The 17,982-nt window shown below is 35.8% G+C and overlaps 2 protein-coding genes across 2 annotated transcripts; both read right to left on the reverse strand.

Annotated features, from left to right (window-relative positions):
* Nucleotides 1-8,319: 8,319 nt before the first annotated feature.
* Nucleotides 8,320-9,156, reverse strand: LOC111889775 (uncharacterized). The gene has a single exon (XM_023885927.1). The coding sequence runs from the start codon at nt 9,154-9,156 to the stop codon at nt 8,320-8,322; it is 837 nt and encodes a 278-aa protein (XP_023741695.1).
* Nucleotides 9,157-11,298: 2,142 nt separating this feature from the next.
* Nucleotides 11,299-16,023, reverse strand: LOC111889776 (vacuolar cation/proton exchanger 3). Its single transcript, XM_042898481.2, has 12 exons — nt 15,623-16,023; nt 15,432-15,547; nt 14,936-15,184; nt 14,756-14,823; nt 14,401-14,429; nt 14,086-14,282; nt 13,088-13,300; nt 12,866-12,985; nt 12,651-12,767; nt 12,528-12,581; nt 11,717-11,833; nt 11,299-11,514 (listed from the first exon to the last, which is right to left on the reverse strand). The coding sequence occupies exons 2-12, from the start codon at nt 15,480-15,482 to the stop codon at nt 11,299-11,301; spliced, it is 1,431 nt and encodes a 476-aa protein (XP_042754415.1). The 5' UTR covers nt 15,483-15,547; nt 15,623-16,023.
* Between the last annotated feature and the right edge of the window lie 1,959 nt (nt 16,024-17,982).

Below are 17,982 nucleotides of genomic sequence, written 5' to 3' on the forward strand. Positions count from 1 at the left end.
TTGGTGCGCCTCCCAACAATAGTAAATAGTCGGTGCGAGAGCGTCTGGTGTAAGCGCAACCAAGCGAGTCAGAGTCGCAGTAGGACTCGAGTTCTAATCCCCCATCTTTGGGCAGAAGTATACCTTGTCCAGGGGTAGTTTTTAAATATCGAACATCACGTATGGCTGCATCCAAGTGTATTTGTCTCAGATTAGCCACAAACTGGCTGAGCATGTTGACAGCATATGCTATATCTGGTCGCGTAGCCTGGAGATACAAAAGTCTGCCAACTAAACGACGGTATTGACCTGCATCGATGTGATCACTGTTAGTACCATGATCAAGTTGAAGATTCTGCTCCATTGGGAATGATCTGGGCCTGCAACCCTCAAGACCACAGTCTTCAAGAATATCCAGCGTATACTTGCGCTGGCTCAGTACCAAACCTTCTGATGTTTTGGCGACTTCAATACCCAAGAAATACTTCAAGGGTCCCAGATCTTTAATGCTAAAGCGTTCATCAAGAGTACGTTTTGTAGCTTGTATTTTTTCTAAATTATTGCCAGCTATGATCACGTCATCGACGTAAATCAAGGCGGCAACAAATATGAAACAACCCAAAAATACGACCCAAAAATTTCAATTTTTATCATAACAAAAACATGAAACCAAGTATCTCATAACAACATCATACGTCGCGTGTTTCAAAAACCATGATAAAATACTGAGAAAAAGAAAACTGTATCACAACTGTATCCAAACATATCAACTAACGGAATCAACTCCCAGGACAAAAACTGAAGCTGTGGTGTGTGCGATGTCATCATCCCGAGCTCTTCCCTTTGCTTGCAGAAGTACCTGAAACCAAAACTGAAACTATAAGCACGAAGCTTAGTGAGCTCCCCCAAACTACCACATACCATACAACACATATAAAGCACATACTAGGCCTTGACCACTGCATCAGACCGAAGTCTGGAACTAGCTGCATCGGACCAAAGTCCGGAACTGACTGGGACCTTGTCCCCTGCATCGGACCGGAGTCCGGAACTAACTGCATCGGACCGAAGTCCGGAACTGGCTGATCATGGCATAGCATAACACATATCAACTGATATAAACACATATACTGCATACTGCATCGGAACAGAGTCCGGAACACATAACACAAACATGCTTGAATCACAAAGACATCAAGCATTCTAACTACTGCATCGGACTAAAGTCCGGGACTACTGCTAACTAAACGGACCGGCATTGTGGCCGTAGACCCGTTCCTACTGAAAGGAAACTCACCTCGTGAACTGGCTGCTGTATGAATGGCTCTGGAAGCTAACTGTTGCTGCTCCGGTATCTTCCCGGCTACAAATCCATAAACACACTCAATCAAATGCTACACACTGCACTGGGATAAAATGACTTTTTTACCCTTGGTCAAAGTCAACTCTCTCGGTCAAAGTCAACCCACAGTTGACCTGACTCGTCGAGTTGGGCCGCCAACTCGCCGAGTCTCTAGTCTCACTTCTCAGCCCTACTCGTGGCTACTCGTCGAGTATGGCATCGACTCGATGAGTATCCTCTCGATCTAAGAACTCAGACAATCTGCATCCGACTCGCCGAGTCATATGAACAACTCGACGAGTTGTTCTTGAGCTAAGAAGATTGCCTTGGTCTCGCCGAGTTGTATGAATAACTCGTCGAGTCCCTCCATTACTGATTCTGCCCTCCAACTCACTGAGTCCACACTACTACTCACAAGCTTCCACTCGACATCACTCAAAAAGGGGAAAAACGGGACTCACGACTTGACTCGATGAGTCACATCCATGCAGCTACTCTAAACTCAATTCTGCTTGAATCCAGCGCCTAAAACTTATAGATCTGGGCTTTCTTAGCTTGATTAGCACGTAAAGATTCTATCTTTACATGCCCATAAGCGACCAAGAAGATAATAAGGCTCAAAAAGCATAATAAAGGCTAGATCTAGGGTTCTTATGCAAAGCATCTTCAAAAAGGCAATAGATCCGGGCTCTATGTGACAACCCGAAATTTCCTTTTGTAAGAACAATATCTATTCAATAGAAGCCAGTCCAGTTTCAGTGATTTTCAGACTTTTCCGAACAAGATTGTGTACATTAGGGTTTACGTTTAAGGAGATATCAGGAGAGTGGATGCTCCTGGGTTTGTGAAATTTGAACATTTCAAGTTTCATAATGTTTCAGTCCAAGTTCGAGAATAGAAATATTTTCTGTCAAAATATTTCAGGACTATAAATAGTTTTCTGAATTAAATTAATTCATTATTCACAATTCCAACTAGAGAAAAGTCATTTTCTCTCTGACGGATCTTCGGGTTTTTATCCCAGATTGTGAGTACCCTTTTCTAGTAGTATTATAATGCTTATTAGATGCTTATAACAGGATTTAGATGGCTAAATCATTAGATATAGGAGTTTACACCCCAAGGTGTTCTTGGGCGGTAAACTCCCGAAACGAAGCCAAAACCGACACTTGTGTTATGATAAGGCCTTAGATATTTATGTATGCATGTTAGGGACAAGAAAACAAGCCAAAATCCACCCAAGATTGGGAGTTTACGGCCCAGAACTCTCATAGGCCGTAAACTCCATTTTCTAACACTAAATGGTGATTTAAGGGCTCTAGGACTTTAAGGCTTGCATCTAGGCTATTTTCCCAAATAGTTTAAGGTCTTAAACACATCAAATGACACAAACAAGGGTGAGTTTACAGCCTAAGTGAATCTTAGGCCGTAAACTCCATATAAATGGACATAAGGGGTGTTTTCATGACACTTAAAGCCCTAGACCTTTACAAGAAATTGTTCCACTTAAAATGAAGGACCAAGCCACATCAAAATCACTTAACCAAGTGAGTTTACGGCCAAGACATGGTTCTTGGGCCGTAAACTCCTAAAAAGGGCACTAAGGTGTGCCTAATGCCTTCATATGCTAGGAATAAAAGTCTAGAACATATCCCACAAGTGCAAGAGGCTTGAAAGCAACAAAAACAACACCCCAAGGGATTTTACGGCCGTAAACTCCAAGGGGAAATGGCCTTGAGGCCGTAAACTCCTATTTGGAGTACTTCTAGACCTTAAACCCTTCCAAGGACTTAACCACTAAGTTAGGATAATTCTAGAAAGCATTTGGGACTTCAAAACACACCAAACACACATGTTTGGGAGTTTACGGTCGTAAACTCAAGAGTTTACGGCCGTAAACTCAAGAGTTTACAATCGTAAACTCCATGTGTGATGGTTAATGGACAGTAAACTCTCATATAGGGTCCTTTGGAAACCCTAAACACAAATACCCTGTCCCACAATAGCTTAGATGAAATCCTTACGGCTTAAAACACTTATATAAAGTGTTAACTATGTCTAGGATGTCTTAAACATTATCAATTAGTCATTTGAGTCTAATTGAGTGCATATATGTGTGATTATATGTTCATTAGGATCATAGTGTGTGCACAAGTCCTCGCTTGACACCTAGCCATCCTATACCGTTCAGTTCATTCCAATCACCAACTGCAGGTGAGTTCATACCCCTAATCAATGTTTTAAATGATTTAAATGCTTTAATGGGGGATAATACAAGAAGAAACAAACATGTTATTAAATCATTGATATGTATTTTATAACTGTGTTTGTCATTTAACAGATTTCACATCCTACAAAATGTGATGCATGAAATGGTTTTACATCTTAAATGCACATTGTTACCAAATGTTTTACTTTTGAAATGTATATTAAAATGACATCAAATCATTGTTAATTATTGTTCAAAACCCATAAGATGTCTTACAAAACCATTTTACATCCTTGAACTAAACTATGCATATACACTTATATTCTTATATATGTATTGATGTTATAGTTTACATCTTTCATTTAGTTTCCCACACCCTTGAGTAGTAAGAGTGTATAAACCTACATGATCAACCAATTATATTACAGTAAATTATCATAGGGATAGTTTGAAGATATCAAACATTACTTCCATTACAAGGAATCACACAAGAGTCAGTTCATTCATGAGTCTATACTAGTACATTACCTGATACATGAGTACTTACAGATGTTTACCTGATACATGAATATGTTTACATATACTTACCTGTTACATGGACACACATACATGAATACCATACAGGAACACTTTTACATAGGTGCATTATCCTGTATTCACTTACCTGGATACTTGTACTTAGAACTACGAAGATGATTTATTAGTATTTACTGTGTAAATTGTCTTTCCTATCTCGGTTCAATGGGATAGCTAGGTGGGACTTACCATTCCGAACCCCACTGATTAGCACCAGTGGTCGATGACCATCTATGGAGGTCTAAGGTTACTATTTATATTAGGTAGATCGATTGGGACTAACCCTTCCACCCACCTGCTGCTGCTACAGAGGACAATTGGACAATCTTCGGATGTTCATTAGGTTATACCTTTCGCTTATTGTGATGATTGTGTTACTCCTAGTACCCAGCGATGACACTTACATTAATACTTATTTTGGACAATCTTCAGATGTTCATTAGGTTATATATTTCGCTTAACGCGATGTTGTGTTGGTCCTAGTACCCAGTGACAACACTTACAGTATTACATTTTTCCTGTTTACTTTATTTTGTGATACATTCACATAAACGATGAGTTAGACTAAGCACTTTTAGTACTAGTCAACACAAAGGAAAAACTATAATTTTACATACAGAACATTCGGGTCTTGGTAGAAGACTACACTTCATACATACAAAACATTTGGGTCTTGGTAGAAGACTACACTTCATACATACAGAACATTCGGGTCTTGGTAGAAGACTACATTTCATACTTATAGAAAATAAGGGTTTTTCTAGGGATTTCATACTTACCTCAACATTTTCATTTAAAGGTTTACATGGCTTTCATAACAGATTTTCACAAACAAGGCAATGACACTTATATACTTATGAACTCACCAGCTTTAAAGCTGATACTCGCTTTCAAAATAACTTGTATTCTCAGGTCATCAGTAGACAGGTACGAAGGCCAGGTTTTGAGAAGACAGAGCAGACAAGTCTCGTCTTTTATTTTGATTGTATATTTTTTGTGTCTTATTACAACGAAAGAACACACATGTATTAAACTTTACTTATAATGCAATGGATGATGTTGTTGCTTGTTTATTATATTACACTGTTGTGATACTGTACATGACGTCCTCCACCCCTGAACGTTTCCGCCGTTCGTGGTTTTGGGGTGTGACACTCTACAACTCCTAAATGAACAGATCTAGGGATCTCTCGACCTATGAAGGCATCCATACAACTATAAGGCTTGGAAAATGCATCAAACTAGCCCTAGAAGAGTTATAATGGAGGTCTAAAGCATAAAACAGAAGGAATCCGAGAAATACCTCAATGAACTCTGATTTTGCCCTTGGATCTTTGCTCTACACCTCTTCTCTTTGCTCCTTTCTTCTTCTTCTTCTTCTTCTTCTTTAAGCCTTCAAAATCCACACAAAAGCACTTAAAACAAATAAGGGATGGATTAGGGTTTCTCACAGCTCTCTGAGGGTTAAGGAGGCGAGTTTGGGGCACATAACATTGCTTAAATAATGAGCAACCCGGGGATTTAGGGTTTCTTCCAGGCAGGCAGACTCGCCGAGTCCAGAATATGGACTCGCCGAGTCGCCGACTAACACGTGCACGAAAACTCGACCCTACTCGGCGATTCAGGCCATAGACTCGCCGAGTCCCTCAATAAAACTTCTAAATAAATGCCACGGGAACAACATACCAGAGATGGGGCGTTACAAAATACATCACCATGTTGGTAAACAAAAAGAGAGGCATCTGCATGGGATTATTGAAAGCCCAATTGAACAAGTGCAAATGTGAATTTTTGGTACCAGTTACGTGATGCCGGACGCAAGCCATATAGTGACTTCCGTAAACGACATACTCTGTGATCACTTTCTTTCACAAAGCCATCAGGTACCTACATGTACACTTCTTCTTGTAAGTCACCATGTAAGAATGCGTTGTTCACATCTAACTGATGGACAATCCAGTCTTTCTTTGTTGCGATGACAAGGAGAGTTCGGACCGTGACAAGTTTAGCAACAGGCGCGAAGGTGTCGTGAAAATCAACCCCTTCCATCTGTGTGTATCCTTTAGCAACCAACCTAGCTTTATAGCGTTCTACCTCACCAGTTGGTTTATATTTTACTTTATAGACCCACTTCGAGCCAATGACTCGTTCACCTGGAGGGAGCTCCTCCAATGTCCAGGTGTCATTATCTTCTAGAGCTTTAACTTCCTTTTCCATAGCTGTTATCCATTTTGGATCTTTGGCTGCCTGCTTGAAGTGTTTCGGTTCAATGTGTGAATTGATAGAAGACAAGAAAGCTTTATGGTTGTCGGAAAATCCCTCATAGGAAATGTAATTCGCTAATGAGTGCTCGGTGGATGGGTGCTGGTCAGGGTGAGGAAGATCATGGCGTAGTGAGGGAGGTAAATTAACCTCAAAGCTATCATACCTTTTCGGTAGGGCCCTGGATCGAGAATGTTTGGGTGACTGCACTTCACTTTGTTGGCTTTCATTAGGCTCGATATTCTTGATTTCTGTAGAATAAGTATCTGATTCAGGGTGGTCGATATTTTCAACTTCGGTTGAAGGTGGTACTGGTCGCAGTTGTGTTATTGGAGCACTAGATTGTACGTCATCATATGAGGCAATAGCGAGCTCAAAAGGATTTGTTTCATCTCCTATATTTTCTTCAACTTCAGCGTATGGGTATATATCTTCAAGGAATTTTGTGTCCCTAGAGACAACAATCTTTTTAGACTCCAAGTCATAGACACGGTATCCTTTTTGCCCATGAGGATAGCCCAAGAAAATACCAGGTCTCCCCCTCACTTCAAACTTGTCTCCTCTTGTCTCAGTGTTTCGAGTGTACACTAAGCATCCAAATGTTTTCATGTGGTCGTAGTCTGGCTTATGTTGGTGTAAGATTTCAAAAGGTGTTTTGTGATCGATAACTTTGGATAGTAGTCGATTTATAATGTAAGCTGCTATGAGCACACATTCCCCCCAAAACGTGATTGGTAGCTTTGCTTCAAACCGTAAGCATCGAGCTACCTCAAGGAGGTGTCGGTGTTTTCGTTCAACAACACCGTTCTACTGGGGTGTTTTGATGCAAGATGTTTCAAGGATAATTCCTCGGGAAGCGTAGAAGTCACGCATGTAATTGGAAACAAATTCCCCACCATTGTCACTTCTGATTTTCTTCACCTTCTTTTCGAATTGTGTTTCTACCATATGACACAATTCTATAAGACGTTTACTTGCTTCATGCTTGTGTTTGAGTAGAAAAACCCAGACCGACCTACTGTGATCATCTACGATAGTAAGAAAATAGCGTGCCCCAGTAAAAGAAGGCTTTCGATATCCACCCCAAATATCACAGTGCACTAAATCAAAACAATTTAAGGTTTTACTAGATGAACTTGGAAATGGCAAACGTGTGAATTTTGCCTTAATACATGAATCAAAGTTCTTATTGTTCAAACTAAAACTAGAATTTTGCAAAAAAATCAACTCTATGCAATTTTGATTCTGATGCGTGTCCAAGCCTCTTGTGCCAAATTGCAGTGTTCTGTGCAGTTGACATTGCCTCTGTTTTCTTTGCTTCAGAATCCATACGATAGAGACCACCATCACGTTTACCCACACCAATCAAGCCTTTTGTGTCCAGGTCCTGGGCAACACAAAAACCACGAAAGAATGTCACAACACAGTTTAGATCGTCAGTTAACTTCCTTACCGACAATAGATTGCAATTAAAATTCGGTACATATAAAACTTTTCTCAAGTTTAATCCATTTGGTAGCTTACAATTCCCTTTCCCTTCAACCGGTACTAGAGCACCATTAGGGATGGTAACCAGTGCCTCATAATCAAAAGTGACAGTGTTTTCAAGTAAATGATTGTCACCGGTCATATGTTCCGATGCCCCTGTATCAACAATCCAAGAATTATCCGTGAGTGACTTACCAGACATGTGAGCACTTGTATTTTCAAGACCATCCATATTTCTGTCAATTGAGAGGTGTTTGACCACCATTTGGTATTGTTCCTTTGTTAGCCCAGCTACTGGACTTGTTTCCACAGCAGCCCAAGAGGCCTTTGGGTTTTCTTTCTCCTTCTTTCCCTTACCCGGACACCAGTCTGGATATCCTATCACCTTGAAACACCCATTTTTATTGTAACTGTTCTTCCCACACACAGTGCAATGCTCTAGGTCTTGATTCCCACGTTTAACTTATTTGGACGGTGGTTTGTTTCGTTGATTATTTGGGTCAAACGAGCTTTCTCTTTTGTTTAGGCTTAGGCTTTGAAAGGCCGCAGCTTCTTGTGTCACCCTTCTTGTGGCTGAGATCTCTCGTTGTTGTTCATCCTCTGCAACGAGATGGTACGCTTCTCCCAGTGTTGGTGTAGGTTTTGTGGTAAGAATTTGTGTTCTTACCGTCGAGAAGGTGTCATCCAACCCTAATAGAAATTCATATAATCTCTTTTTCTCCTTTGACTCGGTTAACTTTTTACCAACATCACATGTACAACGACCACATGGACATCGAGGCAAAGGACACACCGATTGGATCTCATCCCACACACCTTTCATTTTCGTATAATAGGATGAAACAGACGTACCTTCTTGGTGTGTGATGGTAAAGGTTCTCTTGAGTTCATATGCACGGGGTGCACTCTCCTTTTCAAATCTTTCTTTGAGGTCTTTCCACATCTCGGCTGAGGTATTGGCGTATTTCACACTGGATCTGATGGTTTTCTCCATGGCTGTGGTGAGCCATCCCTTGATCATGGCATCACACCACATCCATATCATGTAGTTGTCTGCTTGTTCGTCTGGTTTTTCAATGGTTCCGTTTACGAAGACCATCTTGTTCTTTGCAAACAGAGAATTAGTCATCTCTTGAGACCAATCGTTGTAATTGCTATCGGTGAGAACATCATTTACTTGCATTTGTCGTGGATTATCCGACGCATGCAAATAGTAAGGTGAGCTTGAATCGATGTTGGTTGACCCGTCTTTTTCATCGCCTTTCTTGCCGCGGGATGATTCTTCTGTGGTGACGCCCATGATGGGTTTTTCTTAGGTTGGATTGATAGTCTCTGATACCATAAAGAAACAAATTGATCGAAAAAGTTATTTCATTCACGTGACCTCAGTAGGTTTAAATACAAAGATTTAGATCCTAGTTTAAAGGAAAGATAAGATCACACAATAGTTTAAAACAAGATAACTAAATAAGTAGATAATGATAGGATTCAAATAACATATTTGAATCCTTTTATACCATGTGTCACAAGGTACCTTGCAGAATGGTACAGAGATCCTTGTTAGTTTGATCAATTTGGTGGAAGTGATTGATTAGATATTATAATATTATAAGGAGGAAGGCCATGCTAGACCATTTGAAGGAAGGTGAAGGGTTAGAAAAATGTTTGATTTTTTTTTTTGAAATATGTAATTTTGGTTTAAGTATTTAATATATAATTTGGTTAGCATTTTATGCATCAAATCATTGTAAAAAAATCTTATCTTTTATGCTTTGAATCATCATCAAAAACTCTTTGGAATTTTCGATTGAGTTCTAACAACCAAAACAAATATACAGGTCTATGTTTTACCTACGATTTGAAGAGTTTACCATCTAAAACCTGATTCTTGAATCGTTTTGAAAAAAAAAACGTTTCAGCCCTTCTAAAACTTACTTCTTGAATCCTTACGATGAAGAGAGGTGGGATGAATGGGAGGTATGCGGTGAGGATATGTTTTAATCTACGGTAAGGAAGTGGCGGTAATGTTCTAATTGGCGGTGAGAAGGAAAAATGACGAGATGCGAGAGATGTTTGCTTCTACATCGACATGTAAAAGATAAAGGGACAAGGTGGAGAACATAAAACATCAAGGTGAGAGGGTTAAAAATCAAGAAGCTAACAACCATGACAACCATTAAGGTTATACAAAATGCTTGGCCATTTGGCACGATATGTGACTTGGCACCCTCAAGTCACATGTGACTTACCTCCAAACACCACCCTTAAAATCTGTGATTCTAATGCTCCGTGAGTGTAGTTACTAGAGGCCACAATCTCTTTTTTCTTCATGTCTCTCTCTCTCGCTCTTCTCCCTTCTAAACTCACTAGTAACTTCATATGAACATCATTTCCTATAGCTAGTAAGTTGCAAGTATTTGACTTTTTGGGTAATGTGGCACACCTTCACGATAATGGTTTTGTAAACCATTTCGTATAGCCTAAGAGTTGCGACAAATCAACTGCTATTTGCTAATGTGGTAGCCATGTGGCATGGTAACCGATTATAAAGTTCAAAACCTACTAAATGAAATATATGTTAAAAAAATATAGAAAATTTAAGGGTTATAACGCACCAAAAATTGATTATAGACTAAAACCGTAATTTTTGATAAATTTAAAGGTTTTAGTGTAATATTCCCGAAAATTAATATATACCATTTTATAATTTAGGTTGCAGTATTTGTTGAGGTAATAATTATTTGTATTTAAGAGAATTCCATAATAAGTGCTATTGGTGTCACAAGAAATTAGTAAATCATAGTTGATAATGGTTCAAAACGAGATTGAACTATAGATATTTTTTGATTTTATAAATAGTTTAAATTTTATTACAAAAATTATAGCATTATGATAGTAATTAAATCTTCTAAATAAAACAAGTTTGGATATATATATATATATATATATATATATATATATATATATATATATATATATATATATATATATATTAAATACACGTTAGACGACTTTCAATTCATTAAACTCAATAGATTTTTTTAGCCTAACTATATGTTAATTGAAAGGTGTGTCACTCAACCATAAGTTAAACGTTCAAGCTCTACTTGGAATGATAGAGAATATCTTATGGGTCTTATATAAATATATGGACAAAGATGAGAGACCTAATTGTAATATTTAAAAAATAAATTTACATAGGTTACTTAACAAAGATTTTAATAACTATGTAAAACCCAGATAATTTACATCATAATGTTGTATAAGCGAAGATGTGCCCACTAAAAACATGTGTTGTGACTTGTAATGCTAAAATCATCACATTAACTATACTATATAACTTGAATCAAACCAAGTTCATGGAAAAATCTTCAATCTTCACGATTTCATCAATGGAGTTTCAAATCGTTATTCTTCAGATATTATATAATATTGGATGTGATTATGTAATCCTAAAACTACGGATATTGAGGGTTATCTTCTGCAAAACCAAATCAATTGATTCAAAACTCCAAAACAATCCTAAGTGGCATAAAGTTACAAAGAGGAGTGACAACTCACGTATAGATACAGGATCTATATGTACAAAAAAACTCGCAGCCACAATCATATAACAAAACAACAACATTAATCCCTTGAAGTAATTCGATGTTCCCTCCTACATTTTAAAAAAAAAAATGTGCAAAATTTGAGTCGATTTGTACAAAAATTTAAAGTTTAAAGAGTTCAAATAGTCAAACATTTTCCGTAAAAACTAAAAACGCTGTAATTTTCATGGGGTGAAAGCGAACAATGTTTTTATTTTTATTTTAAGAATGAGTTGGAAATGAAAAAAGTCAAAGTCAACTAAAAAGTCAAACCTGTAACATGAAGGCTACTACTAGAACAGTCATAAAAAGAATTGATGTCTCAAAAAGTTGAAAATTTAAGTCCATTGGACTTCCAATCATCCACCCTATTACCACACAAAATGGCATCTGCAAATACACAACAAAATATCTAATTCTAACATTAAATAATAAAGAGTAAATTACACGAATGGTCCCTATGGTTTGAGGTTATTTGCACGTTTGGTCCCCAACTTACTTTTTTAACTTAAAAGGTCCCTACTGTTTGTTTTTGTTGCATGTTTGGTTCCTGTCTTACCTAAAAAAATTATTTTGCCGTTGATTTTTTAATCTATTTAAATAAAGTGGGGTAGGTAAGGTGAGGTGGAAGTAGGGTTGGGGTGTGTTTATTTAAATAAATTAAAAAATCAAGGGTAAAATAGTCTTTTTAGGTAAGACGGGGACCAAGCGCGCAACAAAAACAAACAGTAGGGATCTTCCGAGTTAAAAAATTAAGTTAGGGACCAAACATGCAAATTACCCCAAACCATAGGGACCATTCGTGTAATTTACTCAATAATAAATATACTAAAATCTCAATAGATTTACCAAAAAAATATGTTAGTAAACAAACATTTATGCCAATTAGGTTCACTAAACAAAAGTTTTTGTTCATCTTAGGATACAAAACTAACATTTTAATGCAAATATTTCAAAATCATGGTTACTAAATGACACAAATAACCTTATTTTCATAAGTTTTAATGACCTAATTGGCAAAAAAATAAAATAAAATAGTAGTATGTTAATGGAAGTTATATCTAATAATAATAATAATACCTACCACAAACATTGAAATTTGTGTTGAAGAGCCAATTGCTACTCCTAAAGATATATCCTGCACAAATAGTAAAGAAGTAAAAATATAGTTTTTTGACAAATTTGCCCTTGTGAAATTTGTACTTACTAGTTTATCTTTAATTGCAAAGATAATGGCACTTGCATGTTCAGCTGCATTTCCAACAACAGGAAGCAACACAACACCAATGAATGCAACTGGAACATCCATGGCAACAGATGCACCCTACCACACACAATCATTTCCATTTCCAATTCCAATTTCCAACAAAAGCTACACACCACCAAACATGTAAATCAATCCAACAAAAGTCAAAGTCAAACCTCTATGGCATTGACCAAGTACTCTGAAAGAACCGAAATGAAAAGAGTCAAAAGTCCAAGCCATATAACTGATTCCCACTTTGAAATCTCTGCAGATTCTTCATCATCCTGTCTCCCATCCTTTTTTTTTTTTTTGAAATCATTATCGGGAAAATATCAGCAATTTTTTTTATTGTAAATTGTTTTAAATACTCAACAGGGTGATTAGTCATTAGTCATTACCTCTTTGATGGTTGAATAATCTTGTTTTTGATTTGTGAGCTGAAAAAATATGTAGATTGCATATGCTATGAGCATTATGCAACTACAAAACCTTGAAAGGAGTAATTCTGATGTCCCGATTTGTAATTCGGTTTGTGTTTCATGGAGAAGAGCTGGAAAAAGTAAGCCCATCACTGCCATTAACAGCAATCCCATGTTCATTCCAGCATTTGACTGACAGTAAGGGTAAAATGGTCATTTACTATTATGAGTGTTTCTTTTTAACTTGATGCTGAAAGAACGACTGAATAGAGAAAGTCAGGAAAATGAGGCTTTACCTGTAAAGTCCCTTCTGACTTTTTTACAGATTGGCTAACATTTAGACGAAGGGTAAAATGGTCATTTAGCTTCACTCAAACAGTAAACTATGTCTGAGTGTTTCTTTTTGACTTAATAGAGAAAGTCAGAAAAATGCGACTTTCCAAGTTTAAGTCCTTAACTTTTTACAAAATTTGCCTTCATTTAGACGAAGGGTGAAATGGTCATTTAGCTTCACTCAAACAGTAAGCTATGTCTGAGTGTTTCTTTTTGACTTAATAGAGAAAGTCAGGAAAACGAGACTTTCCAAGTTTAAGTCCTTAACTTTTTACAAAATTTGCCTTCATTTAGAGACGAAGGGTAAAATGGTCATTTAGTAGTATATGAGTGTTTCTTTTTGACTTGATACCGAAAGAACAACTAAATAAAGAAAGTCAGGAAAATGAGACTTTTCCCATTAAATCGAAAACCTTTTACAACTTTGCTAACATTTAGACGAAGGCTAAAAGGTCATTTAGTCTTATTCAGACAATTTGCTATATATATGAATTTCTTTTTAACTTAATACAGAAAGTGCGACTTGATAGAGAAAGTCAGGTTTTACACATTTAACGAAGGGTAAAATGGTCATTTATCATCCTCATTCAGTCATTCAGACAATAAGATATATGGCACTTATGGAAACAAAAAAAGGGTCTAACCTTGTTAAATATTTGTTCCTTATTCCGATGAACAATTCCACCACTGAAAAGCGCACATCCAAGAACAAGCAACAAATTGGACAAAATTGACCCTAACAATGACTGTTGAACAAGTCGTAACATTCCTTGCTTCATTGCAAACAATGAGATTATCAACTCTGTTGCATTGCCAAAAGTCGCATTCAGAAGACTCCCAACTGTAATTTCAAATTTTTAAATACATATTCCAAATGTATGAAAAATCAAATAATCAATATCAATCCATATGTTCGAAGTAGATATAACAAAAAAAATGTACTAATTTGAAGAACAAACCTGTAGGTCCAGTGTAGAAAACCAGTTGTCTGCATAAAAAATAGAAATTGTGTTGATATTGAGTTTCGGACATTAACTCAACAAAGTCAAATAGTCAACGAGTGTTTTTTACAAATAAAAATTCTTTTTTATAAACCACAGAAATAAAAGATTGTAATGCTTGCAATTTTGCAGTTTAACCACTTATACCTTTATTTCACAATCAAACCATAAAAGTTTCAGACTTTTTTCCAATTTAACCATCATATAACAAAATTACAGGTGAAAATAATGGTTTGTTTGTAATTTCAAAATATTTAATTACATATAAGATGTAATGCATAAGTTTTGGAGATATTAATGTGTAGATAATTACTCTGTAGCCCAACCAAGACGTTCTGCTAAAGGTATGATGCCCAATAAGCTCAATAAGAACACCCAACCCTGATAATCATATTCCATATAAAAAAAAATAAAGTGAAAGTATGAACAACAAAAGAAGTATTAATAGAATATCTGAAATCTGAATATGAATATGAATAAAGTAAAGTCTTACATGGCGTTGGGACAATTGGTCAACCAACATTGCTAATGGGCCACAAGGTAAGAGAAAACTTATTTTATCAGAGAAGAAAGCAGCTTTTATACTGGACAACACTAATCTCCATATATAATTAGTGCCAAAATCTTCTGAGTTACTTTTAAGTGAAGATAAGTTTCTTGTTGTTGATACTGGAACTGCTCTGCTATCATCTGTTAGCTCAATTGCTGACTTTCCATCTGGTGTTCCCATCTGTGAAAAGTTCTTGATGCATAACACTATGAAGATGGCTTCATTACAGTATTAATCGACATAATCCATATGATAAGATAAAAGAAAGAAGTTTGATCATCTTATAATCGATGAACATATGTATGCATCATGAAAGATATAGCCAATTTTCATTTTTCTTGCTTGCAGGAATCAATGAGAAACTTGCAATGAAGTGAATGATAGAATCAAAAAGGATGGATAGAATGATGATGAGAGTGAGTAAAAGTGTAGAACTTACTTCTAAACGGGAATTGAATCCTATAATCCGCAAAGTATTACTGTTCCTCATAGTTACAAGACCTAGAAGTTGGAATGTATTCGTCTTCACTCAAACCATGAACCTAATTGCTCCATCTAAATCCAATCAAAAACAATATACGAATAAATACAGTGAAAACGAATCAATGATTTTAGCTGAATAGTGAATACCCTCTAATATTATCTTCGTAGACATGATGGGGTTGGGGGTTCTAAGATTAAATGCGAATGTATCTATCTGTTCTTAAAGAATTTCCCCCTTTTTCGTGTTTGCATGTCGAAACATTGAGTTTGATTGAATCACTGTAATTCGCTTTTCCTCTACCACCTTCACTAACATTGGTGTAGACAAATCGTTCCTGTTTTTTTTTTGCTCTTGATCGCGGTCTGTGTCTTGAATTGATTTCGTGAGCAAATAGAGGGGGTTAATTTTGAGCAAATTCGTTTGTTTTTATTTTTCTCAATATTTTATGGGTAATCGCCATGAGCCCATGACATTCTTCGAAGTTCAAAATTTTCTCATCGTCGTTAGTTGGATATAGATGGGCAAACCGGTTCTATTTCTTTTTTTATTTTCTTTCAAAAAAAATATATGATTCACAATTTTAAATCGTAATAATAAAATGAAAGTTTTTTTTTTCTACGTTTCATCACATAATTTAATATGTCAATATTTTTTTAATTTCGTTTAAATCCACTTGGCAATTGTGGTTTTTTTGGTTTTTTTATTAAATTATAAAAATATAATCTAAAAATATAATAAAAAAAATGAAAAACTAAAATGTCTCCATAAATTCTTATTTGTCAATTAATGTATTAAATTCAATTTAAATTCAAATCAATATTCCTAATTGAACAACATAATTTTCGGCTAATCACTTTTGAATTCACGATAATTTATAGAAACCTTGCAAAAAGTGGTTTATTCACAACTAATATTGATATTTTTTTCAAATTCATTTTTGTAAATTATTAAACATGTAATGTTTATATATATATATATATATATATATATATATATATATATATATATATATATATATATATATATATATATATATATAACCTTATAAAGTTGATATAAATAGATGTTGGTTTATTTGGTTTTAAGGGGTAAATGTCATATTAGCCCAACAGACTTATTATGTTTGTTTTAGAAGGTCACTCAATTTTTTTTTATACTTTAAGGGAATGAATTAGAAATTGACTTATTGAAATCGTCCTTTGACCCATTATAAGAGGTCAATGAATTATAATAATAATATATGTTAATTAAAAAACATTAAAAGAAAAAAAGAAAACTTAAACATGATCTTAGGCATTAACCCATCTTCATCCATATGTGTGCTTCTAACACCTCCCACGTTCTAAGGGCATGTTTGTGTTAGCTTTTTTTATCACAAAAATGATTTTTAAGAAAAGTGCTTATTAGCTTATAGTTTTTAGGAAAAAGTTATTTTAAAAAGTGTTTGGATAAGAAAAAGCTGATTTTTAGGAGTAAAAATGGCTAAAAAGCTAGGATTTTTCATCTTTTTGAAAGCTTTATTTTTTTCCTATAAAAAAGAAGCGCTTTTTAAATACACAAACATTTTTTTAGCTTATTAGCTTTTTGAAAACCTACAAAGCTAATAAGCTATTTAAAAATGTTTTCCCAAACACCCACTAAGCTTCTTTCCAAACAATAAACTCCAGATCCTCTTTCGACGTCACCAACGTAAACAATATTAAACATTCTCCTTCGCCATTCACAATCACTACATCCCAAAAGTTCCACAACATATTTGAGATTCGAAGATGATTGAGGCGGAGATGATGTGTTATTGTTGTTGATATGTGAGCCTTTCCTTTTCACCTCTTTGCACCTTCTCCTTGAAGATGGTGGTTGTACCGTTGATAGTGGTGTCGAACTGGTGGTAGTCGTAATTGTCGTCGATGGTGCCGCTGAATTGATGATGGCGCCGAATTCCGTTTGCTGTAAATATGGTGGCTCTTCTATTTCTAGGGCTTGTTTGATGAATACACATCCTAAGATTGATAGGTGGTTTTTTAGTTTTTTTGTTCTTAAGATTCAGAAAAGATGGGTGATTTCTTGGTACAACCATGTGAGCCATCATCATCGGTTTTATTTTGTGTACTTGATCTGCTTTGACAAAAGTCGATTTGTCTCCTCGATTTCTAGTCGATTTGTACCAGAAATCTTGTTCCAACCTCGATTTCTGTTATTTTATATTCAATTTCTTGAATTGCCTTGTTAAACATTCTAAATTTCATCATCAACTTCTGTTATATTTCTACATTTACTGTATTGATTTCATTGAATACGTTTCTTGATTTATCAATTCCATTGCATTTGGCATAAAGATGTAACAAAAAAAAAGAATTGAATTGATAAGGATGTATCCAAGAATGTTAGTAAGGGTGTATTCATTAGGTTGGTTAGAAAGTTGAGACTTGATGGAGTTGATTGTAGGAAGGAATTACAAATTCCTACTTGATTCATTAGATTGGAATAAGATGTAATCAAACAACAA

This window comes from Lactuca sativa, chromosome 9 (genome assembly GCF_002870075.4).
Source record: "Lactuca sativa cultivar Salinas chromosome 9, Lsat_Salinas_v11, whole genome shotgun sequence".
NCBI lineage: Eukaryota > Viridiplantae > Streptophyta > Magnoliopsida > Asterales > Asteraceae > Lactuca > Lactuca sativa.